Below are 20,913 nucleotides of genomic sequence, written 5' to 3'. Positions count from 1 at the left end.
TAACAAATTTTACTAATCATCGGATTTATACTTATCATGAGCAAGGCGACAAGAACAGGAACTTATTGCCCTTCCGGAGCAATTGACTTCATCACAGGTTTTTGTTTGGGTTCGCGTTGATCAGTCTTTATTTTTCTTATGATAAGTGTTTGTGTGCAGTTGGTTGTCTTTCTACTTGTTTCGTTTGGCCATAGTGTTGTCTTGTTTTTCTTAGACAGGATTGATCGCTTTATTTCTTCTCCTTCTTGTTTCACGTACTTGGTAAATGGAGAATTTAGATGTGCAAAGTATATTGACGTGTCTACATGCAAACAGCCAGTGGTAACAACTGCATGCAACTAGTTTGGTATCAGTATATCAATGTACGTTATGTTTTGAACTCTGATAAAGAATAGTTTTTTTTTCATTTTCGTAGCGAGTACAAGAAAATTTAATATTTTCGGACAATATTGATATAATGTTTTTATCTTGGAATTTTAGTCCCAGCGGTGGTCATTTTTTTTTGCAGAATCAAGATGCACTGTGACGAAAACAGTAATTTTTATATATTAACGTTCACTCAACAAAGAATAGTTTATCTGTATCCTATACACGTAAAGCATGTAGAGCGCCACTGATGAGCTGAGCTGATGAGTCTTGTGTAGACGAAACGCGGGTCTGGTGTACCAATTTATGAGCCTGTTATCCCTATTAGGTTTTTTGTACTATAATTGGCCCTGTAGGATAAAATAATGTACAATGATATCGGAATCATTACTGTACATAACTTGTTTCTTGTAGTGCTTATCTAGTTCCTGCAAAAAGTATTTGAAATTCACCGCCTTTATTTGGAACTATGACTAAGATTTTTAACTCTACTGCATGACAGAAAATATGGGATATGATTTTGTAATTATTTGTATCGACAATTGAATGCATATTGTAATTATACATATTTTGATAAGTGTATATTTTTTATAAGAACTCTAAATGGTAGCCAATAATATACATTTTGTAGTTTGCAATATTTCACTAGTGTAACCAAAACGATTAGTAAACACAATCTATCTATGAATAGAACAGATCATATGACAAGTTTCCGACTTAAAATTAATCATTAAATTTCCAAGTATATATATACATGGAAAAACCCATTATTTAATAGACTATTGAATTAAAGTTTAATAATCGTGTGTCATTTTCAATGCATACATAAAAATAAATCAAAATAGATATTTTGAAATCATGTAAGTGAGAAAAGCAATTCTTATCCAGATGTGAGTATTTAACTTTTTCAAACTAAAACAAAAACATTTTGAATGTTTGCTATTGAAATTTAAGATATAATAAATTTTTTATTGTTCTAAAAAACTGAAATACAAATAATGGACCGAAGTAATGTTATCGTACTGTCATACATAACATACCGATGAATACGCATAAAAACCAAGATAAACATGTTTTGTATTCGTTTTTCAGACGAAAAAAGTAGAAATGGAGAATACAGAGTGGCGTTTCTTACAAACATTCATGAAAATACTATTTGAGCATGTGGACCCTTTAAAGATAACTCATCGATTATGCAAGCTCAAAATTCTAAATGCTTCTCAAAGAAAAGACATATTTGCATTATTTTGCTGCGACAGACACAGTATATGGAAAAAACTGTTTTACTTACTCGAGAAGCGGGAATGTGTAAATAGCAAAACCAGAAACCAAGAAACCAGAAATCAGAAACCAGAAACCAGAAACAAAAAATATAAAAAATATGTAATGTTGAATATTATTTTTTTAATAACTAAATATAATTGACATAATATAATTACACATTTATATTAAACTGATAAGGACTGTTCTTTATGCATCTGCTGGACCTGAAAACCTTATCAGATGAAACAAAACTTATATACAAAAAAGTGTCAGTTCAGTGTTGGACTGCATACTTAACTTGTTACATTGAAAGGATGACATTGATTATATATGTTTTAATATTGTTTTATATTCTGGCTGTAAACATATCTTTCAAGTGGCATTTTGAGTACAAATTGTGTCATGTTATTTAATCATTTAGATAAATAGTGATCAGATTACCACAAGTGAAATTGGAAAAAAAAAAATCAGTTACACTGTTCATAGTTTCTATGTAAAAATGAGTAAAAAAAGAATAAACAGCTGCGCCATGAGCGCATGATACGCCCGTCACATTTTCTAAAAATAAGGTTCAATAACTTCTAAATTTCTACATACCTTTCACTGCATCAGCAAAGGTCTTCTTCAGGAAAACTTTTTTATACATAGTTCCTAAATTTTTAGTTTGGTTCGACTGGTTGAACAGATGATTATGAGATTTACTTATTAAAACAATGAAAAAAGGAAAGAAAGGAAATCATAAATCAAATTCAGAGGTGACATTTCTTAAACTTTATAATTGTTTTACATCAGCAACCCTTTACTATAGTAAACACACTATTAAAAGATCTATAAAAAATGTCAACCTTTCAACACAAATAAAAATCTGTACCAAGTTATGTTTGTGGTCTAACACTGAACTGACACTTTATAATTGTTTTACATCAGCAACCCTTTACTATAAAGTAAACACATGATTAAAACATCTATAAACAATGTCAACCTTTTAACACAATTAAAAATCCAACACTGAACTGACACTTTTTTGTATATAATTAAGTTTTATTACAATTGATAAGGTTTTCAGCTACAGCAGGTGCATAAAGATCAGAGTCCTTATCAGTTATACATGTGTATTTATATCAGGTCAATTATAATTAGTTATTAGAAACATATTCAATATTAGATAATTTTTAATTTCTTGTTTCTTGTTTCTTGTTTCTTGTTTCTGATTTCTGGTTTCTTAGTTTCTGGTTTTGCTATTTACACATTCCCCTCGAGAAGCATTGTTCTCTTGAACAGTTTTTGAAAGTTTTACTCGAATGCAGTTACATTGAAATTTTTCTTCAAATTGCTATCCAGTTCAAATGCTATTCGAACCATGTAGGACAGCTTTTTGCAGTTCAACGAACCGGTAGTTTAAGTTCGAGCCGAAGATTTTCCCAAGAATTGTTCATAGAGCTTAAAATAAAAACGCATAACATAAGTATTGGAAATCCTAGAAAACATCTTCATGAGAAATCAGAGATTTACAGGACCAGCTATTTTAAAGAAAATGATTATCTTGAAAAGATGGCAAAAGCAGACAAATACGCGGCATCTCTTTGCGCCGAAATCGATGCGCATACGATGTTGTACGTTCAAAAACTACCATCTCATGGACTTTTTGAAGAGCTGCAACAGTTGATATCGCATACCTCTAACACACACGTGACTCAAGTTGCCTATGATTCAAGGCTAGCTATTGCACATGCGATTGCAGATCAAGACGACAAAGGCGACAATTTCCTTCGACAAGCAATGGCATCGTCTGTATACATTGGGCACTGTGTAGAACTAGTAAACATGCTATACATCTTTGTATTTAATTTAATATGTGTGTATGAGAAAAATCCAATATCACAAACACTAGAAAAGATAATGAAAATAGCCGAATACAGTTTACACTGCCTTCATGAAGAAGAAGAATGTGTTATAAGATTGTTTTGGATGCGCATGTTTTATCTCCGAATGGTTTATTGTTTATTGGGAATCAGCAATAAAGGTGATATAATTCCTGGCTGTATTGTACTACCAAAACACGTTCAAAGGGCTAGTGATTTGTTGGCAGAGGTAGACAAAATATGGAATGGGATTGAGACAAGGCGACAAATGTTTTACTATGTCGCCCAAGCAAGAATCGAAGAACTAGGAAATCCTCCGGAAGAGATCGACCTCGCTTTAGAATATATAAATATGGCGACTGAAATAGCAAGAAAGGGCAACTTTGGAGAAGCTAAATTCATTAATGAGTACGCGGAAGCACTAAAAATCAAACAAGGTAAACACTGCAGAGAAGATGATAATGATGAAGTTAATAGTCAAAATCTAGCACGAGCAGCTGTAGAACATGCCGAAAATACTGACGAACATCCACACAACAACACTGTTACCAAACGTGTGTGCGGTGATAAAAGAAACACACAAGAACTGTACTCTTTGGATACTTCAACAACTCACAAGCTTTTAATCGGTGACAGTGACATAACAGTGCAACGAGAACAGCTACCACATAGACCTTATCTCGAACAATTGAATCCTCATACTAGATTGAAACATATATCTAGGGATGAGGAAAGCGAATCTCCATCCATCTTGGATATCCCCTATAATAAAACTCATGACAACAGTTTATTAAATAATACAGCCATTAGTCCACATCTTAATGGGATTTTATGCCTGGATTTAGTTTCTGAGAGGTTTGAATCTCTGATGAACAGTACTGATCATGGCAACTTTTATAGTGAAACCGACTTTTCTTCTGTTATTAATTTACATAGACCAATGATTTAATGTTATTGGATACGGGTTGTGGTTCAAAATTATTGTTTCGTATAAATTTACATTATGTTTTATTATAATGGTTCTCTTCTTTAACATTAGATCGTTTCTTCCGTCAATATTGATAAAAATGGATTTTAAAAGAATAGTTTCTGAGAGGTTTGAATCTCTGATGAACAGTACTGATCATAAAACTCATGACAACAGTTTATTAAACAATATAGCCATTAATCCACATCTAAATGGGATTTTATGCCTGGATTTAGTTTCTGAGAGGTTTGAATCTCTGATGAACAGTACTGATCATGACAACTTTTATAGTGAAACCGACTTTTCTTCTGTTATTAATTTACATAGACCAATGATTTAATGTTGTTGGATACGGGTTGTGGTTCAAAATTATTGTTTCGTATAAATTTACATTATGTTTTATTATAATGGTTCTCTTCTTTTACATTAGATCGTTTCTTCCGTCAATATTGAGAAAAATGGATTTAAAAAGAAAGTTGATCCATTGAAAATATAGTGTAGAGGAAAAAAAAAGGTAGAAAAAGGCGAATTCAATTGCAAGAAGCACCAAAAGAGACAAGTTCAAATGTATCGCAATTGAAATTATTTATGTGCTATGATCGCCAATGAGACAACTATCCCCCAAAGACCAAATGACGCAGATGTAAGCAAATATATATCACCGTGCGGCCTTCAATATATTCAGATTAATACAACTTTAAAGTGATAAAAATCCAAACAACTGGTAAATCAATAATCGACAGATATCGAAACAGCTAATGACGGCACCAAGAAAATTTGTTCACCTGATGCAATACACCAGATGTTGTATTTCTAGATTGTATATATCCCAGTTAATATGATACCCCATAGCGTACTCTTCTGAAATACAATGTATGTAGATTCCATATGATACGATACTCAAGATGCTCGCATGTGAAATGATACAGACACGCTTATTTTTCAATAACGGAAAACTTTTGGTCGATAAGATACTTTCAGACTTCCGGAATATAGAATTATTAGCTTATATGATACCTTGCATCCTGTGTATCTGGACTGTTTGGCTTCAAATAGATATGTAATAATACCATTATTGGCATTAATCAGCATTATAAAGGTGTTTGAATTTTTTTTTTATACGCCCGTTTACCGTTGTCCGTCCGTCGTCAACATGTCGGACAATAACTCAAAAACGCTTTGAACAATTTTCCTGAAACTTTGGTGAATTGTTTATATCTATTGACGTAAGCTCCCTTTCGATTTTTATACATTTTAGATTTTACCTTTCCGAGTTGTGGGATTTTATTCATAAAAAGAGGGGGGATTTTCCAGTTTTCGGACAATAACTTAAAAATGTTTTGAGCAGTTTTCATGAAAAACTGTGACTGGTTTATATCTATTTAAATAAGCTTCCTTTAGTTTTTTTTATAAATTTCTAATACGACATTGAGGAGTAATGGAACTTTATTCGTTGAAAAAGCGACGGGCGTATCATGTGCACATGGCGCAGCTCTTTATGAAGAGATGTACTCCCTATCTAAAATTTGTGCATAAAGGGTTGGTAAAGGGAAGAAATACTAAATATACCAAAGGATACGGTAAGTAAAGTTAAAGTTGTACTTCAAAAGCTTTATAGTAGATTATTGTTATAAAATAAGGAGACGTGGTATGATTGCCAATGAGAAAACAGTCCAAATGACGTAAATTTTATTAACTATAGGTCAACGGCCTTCAACAATGAGCAAAACCCATACCGTATAGTTAGCTATCAAAGGCCCCGACATGACAAAATGTGAACATTTCAAACAAAAAAAATCAAAAGTCTGATATAGAACAACGCAATCAACGTAAAACAAATATAAAACGACATTCAAATATGACAGACAGCTATCAATGACTGCATTGTACCACTGAATTACAGGCACATAAAGAATGTGACGGGGTTAAACATGCTTGAGTGCAATTAATCCCCCACCTCCTATCCTGGGACAGAGGAATAACAACACAACTTAAAAACAAACTAAAAAAAACCAGTTCGAAATGGATTGACTCATCAGACTGACTCGAAGCACAAAAATAACTAACATAAAGTACCTATCTAAGAGTACTTGTAGTTACTTAAAGCTACTTCAAAACCAAATACAACTAATAAATAAATCATTATCCCAGACTAAAGTATTAATTAGTATACTTCCAACGAATAGTTTGTGAACCGCTTCCGAAAATCCATGTCGCGCAATATTCCATTTTTTTTTTATTTTACCAATGAACATTATCATTTATTGCACAAAAATTGAAAAAAATACCGAGCCTCACCCTCGTATCACTTTCATTTACACTTATTAGTGGACTTCGTGTTGCTTGCTCAATATGTACTTTTCATTTTCTGTACTCTTAAAGTAAGTAGAACAAAGTATAATAACAACGATAAGATACGCGAAGGCATATCAATGTTGAATACAAATGGAGCTAACATTGATCAAATTAATTTGAAAAATTCACTCATATAATTCCATTATTTTAAAAATTATTGAAAGGTAGAAGCAAATTTCTGTCAAATAGTTTTGCTTCGTTTCTGTTCTGAATTACTTGTATTAAACTTGTTTCCCTGCATTTCCTTTCGTTTTAAACTGCATTTAAGAAATACAAAGAAAGTAGAGAATATGGAAAATTATCAGTTTCTCATATTTTTAAAGTCATATACAGCATGATTTAAATTGATTTGAAGATGTTATGAAATAACGAATTACATTTCTAGCACACATAGCAACACTTTACGCTTTTGATATTCGAAGTTTAACTAGTAAGATATTCATTTCCGAAAATAATCTTATATACGTCATCCGTCACATGTCAAGGAAGTCTATTTTTGTCAATGGATCAAGTACTATTTCCTACAAGGTTTTTTTTCGGATTTAATCCGTTCTCTGTCTGGCACAAAGCCAAAGTGATTTCGGCATGTCAATCATGTGATAACATGTATATAAGCTGAAACAGAACGAATTAACGTTTTTCCATGAACGTGTGTTAAACATAGACACTGTAAGGAATTGTAACACTGAGCGATGGTAATATATTTTCTTACTTATAGCTATCTTCTGGTAAGATAAAGTTGTAAAATATCAAGAAGGAAAGGATGGATGTGAATGTGTTAAAAATAACATAAACGGTATCAACTTTGCTGCACCAAATTCGAATTTCGACAAGTAATGTCAGTGATGCTCGGGGCCAAAATATCTGAAAATCCAAATCTCAAACAAATGTTTATATGATATTGAATAATAGTTATTTAAACCATATTCAGGACAAACATTGGTGAACTTAATGAAGCCTAATTGGTAGCATATGCGATACTACGCTCGGCGTTTAACGTGCTATCGTGCACGGTAATATTCCAGAGGAGGACATGTCACCCCTCTTAGACACTTAATTCTGACTACGAGCTGACATGCTAATTGAAATTGAAAAGTCTTTTGTCTCGGCCTAGGATAGAAACTAACAGCGTACCACAGAATTGATAAAAGAGCACGCTGCCGTGACGCCGCTAATTTTTTTATTAGAATGAAGATTTATTTCGAAAGATTTTTAAGTATCTTTGATATAAACAATATAAGTAAGCTGCGTGGGAAAGAAATCGACCTTATGCAAATGAATATCAATACATCTGTTAACCTATTTCGGTTGAAAAAATCTCTCCGGAAAGTCTGTAACTGTTTGAAAAATGAGTTGTTATAAGAACCCTACAAAACAGACCAAAATTCATTTTTTATTGCGTATTTGAATGTTCCAAAATCAATCAAAGTCTTATGCATTTACATGTATACGAGCACTTGCATAACGTCGATTTCTATCCGATGCAGCTCATATGTTTCCTTCAATTCTTCGTTTGTGAATTAATGTCTTTTGTTTTTTTCTTTTCAAATTCCTTTTTGTAATATCAGGTACAACATGGGACATAAATATTAGGATTCTACAAATTGGCACAAAAAAACCACAGAAAAGACCGTTGATATGCATTTGAAATAATAAAAATTAAAAATCGAATCCCTGACATCAAGCTTAATGTAATTTGAGTTGATTTCTTAATCTTAAATTCATGTAGTCAAAAAAGAATAACAAAAATACCGAACTCCAAGGTTAATTCAAAAAGGGGGAAGACCATAAAAGGACATTAATCTGAGCAAGACGAATTTCTTGTTTTCAACGACTTATATGAAACAGTAATATAGTGTACTGACCGATATAATGGATTCATTATCGGATACAAAATTTAAATTTCAAAAGTTTTAAATAATTTTTCATTACTATTAACAGACAATCATAGAAATTATACGTTCCATGAATATATCTATAAACGAGAAAGACTTCAACAAATACCGAGAAATAAGCATTTCGTTATTGTATATATCACCTACCATGGATATCATGAACGAGGATGTTTCTTGTTATCTATTCAATTTCATATTATATAGGAGACAAGTAGGATATAGTTTATCTCGAATTAAGGCGTGTTCAAAGTAAATTGGTCCTTGTTACGCTTGAAAGGTAAACAACGGAATGTTGTACTACTGATTACGTCAAGAAATCTTACATCGAAAGGTACCAGGATTAACTGTTATTTGGATTGTAAATAACAAATTAAAGTAAATACGATATAGATGACAAATCATCTGATATATATGACATTTCTAAATATATTGAAACTGTACTAATATGGATATTTATAAATATATTCAAGTATACTATAACACTACAACTGGCAACTGAATCCACAGAAACTGAAAACTTGAAAGGAGTTCAACGCTATGACAGCTGAATATATAAAATACTAGGGTGTGCAAAGGGGATATAATATTCTATCCTATTTCCATTTTAAAAAAACAAAGTCATATGAAAAAAAAATAAGTCATTAGCACAACTGGAATCACAATGCCTAAGTACAAGCCCATATTTTATTATTTTTAAAAGGTTTAACTCTTTTTATACTTATTACATTTTCAGCAATGAACAGTACACTTCAGCTATTTAAGCCAATCTTTTACGAGCAAGTAGATCCAATCGTGATAACACAAAAGTTATCAAAGCTTAGACGTCTAAGTGACTGTCAAAAAACATTTATATTTTCGTTGTTCCGACGTTCTGTTAGTAGACAGCATGTATGGGATTATTTGCTGCCAATCATTGAAGAGACATGTTCATTGAATTATGTATTAGAGATTCTGCTTGAATGTGGATATATTGAACTATTTATTAACATTGCCTTGCAGTGTAAACTGTCATCACCAGAAGAATTATGCATTCAGAGAACAAAAGTTTTGATGTCTAGTCGGCGATCGTCACAAAACTTACTAATGCAATTAAAAATTTTAACACATAACATTCAGTTCGACAATCCAAGAAAATGCCTCAAAGAAAAAACTAAATTATATAAGAGTGCATTTCTTTCTGAGAAAAACTATACAAAGAAAATTGTGAAAGCTGATCATTATGCTGCTTCGCTTTGTGCTGAGATTGACTCATATGGTATTCTTTATGTAAGACAATTTCCAACTCACGGTTTGTTTGAAGAATTGAAAAACATCATCCCACATACGAGCAATACACACGTGACACAAGTTGCACACGATACGCGACTAGCCCTTGCGTATGCACAGGCGGATGAAGAGGGCATTAGTGAGGATAACTTGAGAAATGCAATGGCAGCCTCAATTTATATTGGATATTGTGTTGAACTCGTAGAAATGCTGTATATTTACATATTTAATTTAATAGAAGTATATGAAAAATGTCCAATCGAAGGATTAGTGGATAAAATTCTAAATATTGCAGAGTATTGCGCAGGATGCTTACAAGAAGAGACCGATGAACTGATCATTTCCTTCTGGAAACGAAGAATTTATTCAAGAGTAGCGTTTTGTTTATTAGGGCTCAGTAATAGAGGTGATATAATTCCAGGAAGAAGAGTGTCCTCAAAGAACGTTCGAAAAGCAAAAGATTTAATGGTGGAACTGGACAAATTATGGGATGGATTTGAGATTAGACGTTTAATGTTTTATTACGTCGGTAAGGCTAGAATTGCCGAGATAGAAGACGACCTAGATCTAGCAATAGAATATATAAGCTTAGCAATAGACATTGGAATAAGAGGAGATTTCGGGGAAGTTACCTATATCAAAAATTATTCGAATTCTTTGACAGGAAAGTTTTCACTATTTCAAAAACCGCTCAACGATTATGAAATCCATTTTAAATATTCAAGAAATAGGACACCAGTTGAAAACGAAGATGACGCCTCTACAATGAATGATGACTTAGAAAACGATTCATTTCCCAAAAATGATATTATGTATTGCGAAGGAACATTTGTAAAAAGTAGTTATGAAACTGATGAAAAATGTCAAAAACGAACGGAAAGCTTTCATGCAGAGAAACAACGTCAGAGTTTATGTCAATTCAAAGTAAATGACACGTATGTGAAACAAGTAATGTGGACAAAAATGTAGAAAAGCAATAAAATCAAGAAAAAACGTCAAAAATATATCCATTATTTATTTTCTATATTTCCAGGATATCTGTTTTTCTAATGTATACACATTTTCGATAGGTGTTCTTACAGTTGTAGTTAGATATTACTCGCCAGTTCAATAGGTTTATATACACTTTTTTACTGGCTATGAGGACATTAACACGTATATTGTCCCCCGAGACACCAATGGTCCTTACTGTGTCTAGAAATATTGCTTTTATTTCAAACATTATATTTTAGGTCATGTACTAGGGTAAGATAATTTACATAATATACCGATTTTTTATAGATATTTCGTAATGTCTTTGAGTTAGACAAGAGCTCTTACCCATAGGCAATTGTGTGGCCCCTTCTTGCGAATATGTTTCATCAACCAATTCTAACAGGAGAAACACAACGGATGTAACTAGTGGATAAGAAACAGTTGATCCATTCGAAACACCCGAAGTTGTTTGGCTGAGGTTGTGCTTCTCAGTCTTTAGTTTTCTGTGTAGCGTTTTGTCGACTGTTTTTGTTTTTGTTTTTAGTTATAACTATAACTATAGCTATAACTTTAAGACATGTGTAATTTTTACATTCAATGTTATAGCTCTTTATTATCAGTCATTTCATAAATCCAGTTTCTTTTTGGGATGGTATTGTCTGGGTTTTTTCTTCGATTTGTAGTTTTTAATTGCCCCTGGGTACCCTTTTCCTATTTTTCTATAACATTGATGGTATACTATAATAGTATACTTAGCTATCCATCAAAATATCGTTTTATACAATACTGTAAAATAATTCTAATTTTTGTTGTTAGTGCGTTAAATAGTTCAAAATTTGATGATAAATAAAAACACTTTACGAGCAATTATTATAAAACTAAAAAATGGATTAATCTGAGACTTGCCTTCTTCAATCATACAAGACACATTTTGCATCAATTGGTCCTTTAACTATACGTCACTATTTTTGTAAATTGCAATATATTAGTTCCTGTCAGAAGATTGCATTCTAACAAAAATTCACAAAGCCTATGAAAGACCTTTAATTTTGACTATTTTTTCTTTTTCTTGAGACAAACCACTTTTCAACTAATCTTGTTTGTCTTAATTTGGATATGTAGAACTATTCCGACAGCTATCATTTCATCAAAAAATGCTACAAAATACAAGAAGAAATTCACTACAACGAAAAAAGCCGAGGCGAAAACATTCGAAAAACTTGTTAATGAATTTCAAGTTACACGCTTACAATGACATTTATAAAGAATACTTCAATATAAAGTCTCATATTTACAAAGGAAGAGACTTATTTGAGAGTGATGTAGAAAAAGGAAAAGAAAAAGCCGATACGTATACTGTTTCTTTATGCACTGAAATCGTACTGCAGGCACTTGGTCATTCCAAAAATATGATATCTAACGAATTGTTTGACGAACTGAAGAATCTCATATTATAATGAGTTTATTTACCACATTCATCAAATACTCATGTTACACACATTTTACATGATGCAATAGTTGACATATCTTATGCGATAGTAGAGAAAGATGACCACATTCATCAAATACTCATGTTACACAAATTGTATATGATACCTAAGAGTTGCTATATCATATGCATTAGCAGAGCAAAATGAGTACTGAAACTATGTTACAAATGGTTTGTCTGAATCATTGTTTCTTTGGTATTGAATTGCAATAGTCAACAAGATCTATGTAACTATCTACAGACTACAGAACAAATACGAAATATACCCAAGAAGAGCTTACTCAATAAAATAATCATAACTGCCAATATAGGCTTGCAATGTCTGCAAGAGGAGGAAGACGATGCAATAAGAAATTTTTCAAGGAGGCGATTTGATCTATTATTCCTCACTGTGTCTTATAAGACAATGTAAGGTTGGCAAAGGGATTTTGAAATGAAATAGAAAAAATCATGGTCAGAAATAGACGCAAGACGTCGAATGTTATATTGTGTGACCAAATCAAGAATAGCAGAACTAAAAAGGCACAGTAGATAGATTGGAACTAGCATTAGATTATAACGATATGGCCACAAAAAAATACATGGGAGGGACAATTTGAAGAAGAACAGTACAATGAAGGTTATAGCAGTTCATTGAAAAGTAAATACAAATATTTGCAAACGAAACTTCCCAAAAAGAAATAACAAGTAATACTATACTTGAAACTTTCATCCTGTCACTGTAAAAACACATCTGATCTGCTAATTTTCATTGCATTTACAATTGGTTTGCCCTGTTTTGTTTGTTTTGTATTTTTTTGGGGGGGTCTCATGAACTTCACAAATCAAAATTAAATAAAGATGGACAAATATCAACTTACGCTATTTTCACAGAAAACACGTTTGCTGAACTTTACTGCATGGATTCATAACATTTGCATTTACCTACATCGATTTGATAATGAAACTGGTTCCTCAGAACACATTTCCTAGTTATCAAAAGAAAATTCGCAAACAAAACCAACAAAATAATACAAAAACAGACGATTTGTATCGCGACTTGAATACTACTGACGAATATGGATAATGATACATCAAACTCAAGTCGTTGACGGGTGTTTACAATTTTATATCAACTGATTTGAATATTTGTAAACTTACGATGAATTTAAACTAACTTTTTATATTCGATCAACCTTTTATTATGAAAACGAAAAAATCTGTTCTAACAGAATATTGAGCTTAACTTCTGAAGTTTGAATATATCCTTGCAAATGCTGATCTAATATTTTAAAGGAGGGTATAGCAACGTGTTTTGTCTTTAAAGGTAGATTGTGCAAATATTGTACCACAGATTGAATTTCGGTAGGTGGTTATATACACGTAAACATCTATGTGGTTGGAATGTATTAGGAGAAAGTAGACCATTTCGAAATTTTAAACCTAAGACAGATATTTTCAAAAGTGAAGAAAAACGTTTTAAGTATGATATTCAATCAGCAAATGCATACTCTCATATGAATCATGGGTACCATAAAGGATAAATTACAATCTCCCGGTATATTTTATTCCAATCAGACAATAAATAAACTCTTCACAGATACAAGGATTAAAATTTTGAAAGCCAGACGCGCGTTTCGTCTACAAAAAAAACTTCATCAGTGACGTTCGAATCAAAGAAGATAAAAAGGCCAAATAAAGTACTAAGTTGAAGAGCGTTGAGGACGAAAAATTCCTAAAAGTTTTGCCTAATACAGCTAAGGTACTCTATTCCTTGGGTAAAAAGTCCTTAGTATTTCGAAAAATTCTAAGTTTTGTAAACAGTTAATTTATAATTATGACCATATCAATGATAATTCATGTCAACACAGAAGTGCTGACTACTGGGCTGGTGATACCCTGGGGGGAGAAAAACTCCACCAGCAGTGGCATCGACCCAGTGGTTGTAAATAAACTCATCATAGATACCAGGATTAAAATTTTGTAAGCCAGACGCGCGTATCGTCTACAAAGACTCCAATGCCAAAAGCCAAAAAAAATCCAATGCCAAAGTTATATCTAAACGAAAATTGAAAAGAGTTTCAAACAAAACTAAGTCACTCCATAATATATTTTTTTCTTTTAAAACACTTTGTGGGTAATCAAAGCATTTAAAGCCACGTTAGAATTGTAACAAAATATTAGGTTACTTATAAAGCTAAATTCCCGAATATATTTTTAAAGAGTTCCCAACCAAACCTTTTTATTTAATTTTGAATATTCATTAGAACAGCACAAATAATCCAAGGCATGTTTTAATGATACATATACGTTAGATAAGGGAGCAGTAAATAACCGATGGTTAACAGAATCAAAACGTGTGGGAATTGCAAAATCGCCAGGGTAAGCGTCCTCTTTTTTACATGCATCAACCGATTTAAAATGTCATGATAGGGAATAGGACACAAAATCTTAGAATTTTTAGAAATTTGTCATTTAAGAATATAGTTCCTAACTAGATGTGTCGGAACGACACGAATGGCCCCGTCTCAAAAAGTTTTAAAATCTGCACTTTCAACAACACATGTGGACACAAACATGCATGGATAGTATCCAGCTCTCAAGACCAATACTAGTCTGATGAAAAATTTCCTTGATCAATGAGTAGTTAAATTTCAAACTATCTATCAAAGTCCAAAGTCCTCAATTTTGGCAAAAATTAGTAAAGCGGAACGAAACTTAAACTTGATCTGTAACTCATCATGGTTAACTCACATACCAAAAAATCAGCCCAATATCTGAAGGTGTTTAGAAAAAAATCCGTATAACTGTGATTTTCAACAATTTATCAAAGTTCAAAGCCCATAATTTCGGCAAAAATTAGCAGAGCAAAACGAAACTTAAACTTGATCTGTAACTCATCATGGTTAACTCACATACCAAAAATCAGCCCAAAATCTGAAGGCGTTAAGAAAAAAAATCCGTATAACTGTGATTTTCAACAATTTATCAAAGTTCAAAGCCCGTAATTTCGGCAAAAATTATCAGAGCGAAACGAAACTTAAACTTGATCTATAACACATCATGGTTAACTCGCATATCAAAAATCAGCCCAATATCTGTAGGCGTTTAGAAAAAAATTGCGTATAATGGCTTGTTGCGGAATGGCGGAATGACGGAATGACGGAATGACAGAATGACGGAATGACGGACAAGGGTAAAACTATATGGCCCCGACAACTTTGTTGCAGGGCCATACAAATCTCGAATTCTTTGCACCATATTGAAAACTTAATAGTTTGAACAATGTTGATAATCATTAAAATCACAAGAAATAAAACCTCGACATGTATAACAATAAATATCAATGGAATGATGTACCAGTAAAAAATGAACTTATTGTTTTGATATTTAACTTTCAGGTTAATTTATCACAGTTCACCTAAAGGGTATGCGGTTTCTGCTCTACTAATGGCATCTGCCGTGAAGCTAGTGACAAGTAAGAATTTGGCGATAAGCATATTGGTTATTGACATTAACAAAGAAAGGCCGTTTACTTATCTTTTTTTCTTATCATTATGAAGACTTTCTAATCGTAATCCAAATTCATTATATCGGTAGCAGTTCAACGATTAATTCATTAATTTTTGTTACCTTAACGCTCAATTGGAATAATGACATGAATACTCAGAACGACAGTTTATTTACGCAACGACGTCTACGAAAATGTTCAAGGCAAGGAATATAGAATACTTTTTAACACATGTGTCATATCTCCATATTAAATAAAATTTTCTCCTGAAAACAAACAATGTTTATGCTATATTAACATTACAAATAATATTGGAAAACTGAAAAGATAGAATCTTTTGAAAATCTAATTCAAACAGGTTGTGTGAATTCAATGTTGATCGATGCTGTTGTTAAAGTTAATGTTGAAGGTAATTCAGATGGAAAAAAATTTCATAAAAATTAATCAAATTATATCTGTTAAAAATTAAGACCAGCATGACGGTGAGCTTCAATGTCAACGTTCTGTTATTTTGGGATTTTACTAGTTAGAAAATTTATATTCCATCTTGAGATGTATTTTTTATAATGGTAAACAAAAGGATGGTGTGAACAAAGTCATATGGTTAATTTATAACCATTTAAGTGTTTGTGAATACTGGCCGTAATGTTAAAATTAAAGGTAGTTTTATAAGACGGGAATGTAATATCAACATGAAACTACATTCAATAGTAAGTTGACTTATGTTCAAACTTTGAGTGTGAGACCTTAATGTCATGGTTGATTGATCATGATTTAGAAGTTGAAAATGGTTTAATGATATGTGAATCCAACATAACACTTATAATAAACCTTCTTTTAAAGTATAATAACAAATAGTAGGGGCAAGAATTATATTTCATTTTTACGCAATAGATATTGATAGTTTATTTTAAACATATACATAGTCCAGTAGACATTATTTGTATATATTCTTTTTCTCACTTTTCGATAAGTATGTTTCTTTTAGTAAAATCAAACCCGTGTGATGCATTTTTTAGACTATACATGAAATCATTGAACTTATAATTGATGCAGGTTGCATTTTTCCCAATTAGATTGATATTGCATGTTTGGAGGATTCATTTTACAGAAAAGGCTTTAACAATTAATCCAATAATTGACAAATGATTCAGACTAAAGTACAAGTAATGACATAATTTTGAAGAGAATGATATGCCTACCGAAAGACACTGATTGAAAGGAATTTTAATCGATTAATGATTCAATTGAATTTAATGTTGTAAAATGCATTATCAAATTTGCATATGCTTTCAAAAGCATCCCATATTGCAATAAATTAATATTCACAGGCATGAACTGTCTCAGTCCTAGGATAAACAGAAAGTAATATTTTCTCATATGCTTCTTATTTGATTATATTAGAGTTCTAAAGTATGTTTGATTGAATTGTGTTTGCTTAACATTCAATGCTTAATGCATATTCTGGAATAAAAGGTATGAAAATCGTATGGCCAACATAAATTCAGTATTATTTACTACTTTGAATGTTGTATTTATTAGTTCGAGATTTTTAAAGATTTTCGTAAAGTTTTACAACGCAGATACAACTTTAATCCTACATCCTGTGCAAAACGACATTTCTCCACTCTCGACATTTCAATTTCAATATTTAAAAATAAAAAAACTCGTCTAGCCTCCCGTTTTAAATTTGAAAATTAATCTGTTTCGAGTGGAGAACTATCGTATCATACTCGATGCAGTGGAAGAATCTATATGTATTGTAAAATGGAATATATATCAGATCACAATAAACCGTAGACAATCTTTAAATGATATGTGTAGTCAACAACAGACAGAAGAACATATGATAAGTTGGGTGCTTTCTTTTTCTGAAAAAAATGGTCACAGTCCATATAAACTTATCATAGATACTTAAATGTTTTGATATTATAGCTGTAGTGTCTACTAACAATACTGTTTCATAAGTCATAAATTAAACAAAATATACTTTTCCTATTATTTATTATAAAAATTTTTCATAAACTACTAGTATAGTATGATGTTTTGCCATATAGACATCACTCAATATTTCTCAGTGCGGTTTGTTTTGACTTTTTATCACTAAATATATTGTATTTCTGATTTTATATTCTGTTTATGAAATTAAGGACACAGAAGTAACCGAAAGGCCTGCTTATTACTGTGAATATTTGAAACTCTTATGGAAATCAACATAAATAGGGGTAAATGAACATTTTAACTTTAGGTTGGAGACTGCCAATTGTCCTTTCTTGTGTTTCTTTTGAACTCTCTAGCTATTTTATGGACTACTTTTTTTCATCATATGCATGACTGGTATCATGTATTGTAGCTTCCACCAATCTTAAGGACAAGTGTGCAAATGTGTTTTTCACATCGAAACAGATCGATAAGAAAAAATAGACAAACCTCATAAATGACTCTTGTTCAGGATTACGGAAGCCATGAATTCCCCCAGACATGAAAATTTCAACAAAATCCTAAAATAGAAATAGGTATAACCATTTACGAATAGAATGTATCATTACTGTAGTGTATGTACATTTCAAAAGTTTAGATATTTTGTTTATCTTAATATGCTGTGTATATTAGTGTTTGTTTTTTATTTGGCTTTGAATATGTGCATGTTTTCTTGGTGGTTTTTTTTCATTCGTATAATTTTGTAAGCGCTTTTGGGGAGTTCAAGTGTTACAATGTATAATACTACCGGAGTATAACAAAACTAAATATGTAACTGCTCTTATTTTATATAAACAATAACGTCATCTTTACTTTTCTTTGTGAACGTTATTTTCAAGTGATATTCACCATTCCTAATTATTCCTCTTTCCGTACTGATATTTAGTTAGTTCAAATTTTTAACTTTAGATTGTATCCAGTGTTAATTCATCAACACCTCGTATACAATCCTTTTATATCCAATTCTTAAATGACTGTGTGTGCTGAGTCACAAATAGGTTAATGTTATATAATGTTCGTACATATATCGCATTTCTCACCGGGTGAAATTCATACAATTGTCGTTTATTGGCGAACGTAGATACAAGTATCTTGTCTTGGGGAGGGATAACTCCTACTTTGTAAAGAATCACTCTAATTCAAACAAAAAATTCTCTGAAACTGACATTATCAAGATGCTTGATTTCTTGATTGACAACATATTTGTTACGTTTGGAGGACGTGTTTTTCAACAGACTGTCGGAATTTCAATGGGAACCAATTGTGCCCCTCTTCTTGCCGACTTGTTTCTTTATTATTATGAGGCTGACTTCATACAGGAACTTCTTAGAAAGAAAGATAAGAAGCTAGCAATATCCTTTAACTTTACGTTCCGTTATATAGATGATGTTCTCTCACTAAATAATACAAAATTTGGTGACTATGTTGAACGAATCTATCCCATCGAACTAGAGATAAAGGATACTACATATACTGTTAAGTCTGCCTCATATCTTGACTTACATCTAGAAATTGACAATGAGGGTCGGTTGAAAACAAAACTTTACGACAAAAGAGTTGATTTCAGCTTCCCAATTGTGAAATTTCCATTTCTATGTAGCAACATTCCAGCAGCGCCTGCATACGGAGTATATATCTCCCAATTGATACGATATTCCCGGGCTTGTATTTTCTATCATGATTTCCTTGATAGAGGATTGCTGCTCACAAGGAAGCTATTAAACCAAGAGTTCAAAATGGTGCAGTTGAAATCATCCCTTCGTAAATTTTACGGACGCCATCACGAGTTGGTTGACCGTTATGAATAACCGTTTCACAGATGATATCGGATATGTTCCTTATGTCGTAACTACAATACCCTTCCCTTTTCTCGAATGTGACCTACCGAATTAGACTATTTACCGGATTTGTAATAACATAAGCAACACGACGGGTGCCACATGTGGAGCAGGATCTGCTTACCCTTCCGGAGCACCTGAGATCACCCCCAGTTTTTGGTGGGGTTCGTGTTGCCTAGTCTTTAGTTTTCTATGTTGTGTCATCTGTACTATTATTTGTCTGTTTGTCTTTTTTATTTTTGGCCATGGCGTTGTCAGTTTGTTTTCGATCTATGATTTTGACTGTACCCCTGGTATCTTTCGTCCCTTTTTTACAAAAATCCGGTGATTTAGTGACAGATTAAAAAAATGGAGAAGAGATATTTTGGTTCGATGCCACTGCTGGTGAAGTTTTTCTCTCCCAGAGTATAACCAGCCCAGTATTCAGCACTTCTGTGTTGACATGAATTATCATTGATATGTTCATACTTATAAATTGACTGTTTACAAAACTTTGAATTTTCGAAATACTAAGGCTTTTCTTCCTCAGGAATATATTACTTTAACAGTATTGTGCAAACATTTCAGGAACTTGGGTCCTCAATGCTCTTCAACTTCGTATTTTATTTGGCGTTTTTAACTTTTGTGATTTGAGAGTCATCGATGGGTCTTTTGTAGACGAAATGTGCGTCTGGAGTACAAAATTTCCATCCTGGTACCTATGATAGTTTATTCAAACCATGATGCTATTCTCTCATAGATCAAAGGACGACAACACATATACCTGTATCTCAAATTATCATAAGAAAACTTAGATGCCTATGCAGCATTATATAAACAGGCGAAGCGAGTGGCAAGTGATGGTCGCTATTCCGTCTAAGAATACCTTGTAAAGCTTAAGCGATTTAGTTCTGTATAAATGATATAGAGATGCTCCTCTTAAGTGTTAACATTGCTATTCAGTTAAGATGAAAACGGAGAGAAAGTTGTTCTCAATAACCTTATATGAACTAGATCTTGTGTCTCTAGAGTTATATGAATATCTTTAAAAATCTATAACGTGTTTTTCGTTTTGTAGAATAATGCCATTTGAAAGTCATTAACTATATAATACTTAAGTAAACACGGAAATAAGTTGCCAAATCAACGGGAAAATTAGTAGAAAAGAGTTCAAGCTCGTAAATTTAG

General features: G+C 32.2%; 2 protein-coding genes across 3 annotated transcripts in view; one reads left to right on the top strand and one right to left on the bottom strand.

Moving 5' to 3' along the window:
- Positions 1-20,913, bottom strand: part of LOC127709033 (uncharacterized) — a 77,394-nt gene that overhangs the window by 22,921 nt on the left and 33,560 nt on the right. For both annotated transcript variants that reach the window (XM_052214322.1, XM_052214321.1), the window contains exon 11: positions 18,359-18,429. In XM_052214322.1, the coding sequence (XP_052070282.1) occupies positions 18,359-18,429 (71 nt within the window). The remainder of the gene's footprint in view (positions 1-18,358; positions 18,430-20,913) is intronic.
- LOC127709041 (uncharacterized) lies at positions 7,395-10,968 on the top strand. The gene is made up of 2 exons (XM_052214362.1): positions 7,395-7,508; positions 9,442-10,968. Exon 2 carries the CDS (start codon positions 9,444-9,446, stop codon positions 10,941-10,943), a length of 1,500 nt encoding a protein of 499 aa, XP_052070322.1. The 5' UTR covers positions 7,395-7,508; positions 9,442-9,443; the 3' UTR covers positions 10,944-10,968.

This window comes from Mytilus californianus, unplaced genomic scaffold, assembly GCF_021869535.1.
Source record: "Mytilus californianus isolate M0D057914Y unplaced genomic scaffold, xbMytCali1.0.p SCAF_7, whole genome shotgun sequence".
NCBI lineage: Eukaryota > Metazoa > Mollusca > Bivalvia > Mytilida > Mytilidae > Mytilus > Mytilus californianus.
This window is presented reverse-complemented; position numbering and strand designations above follow the sequence as displayed.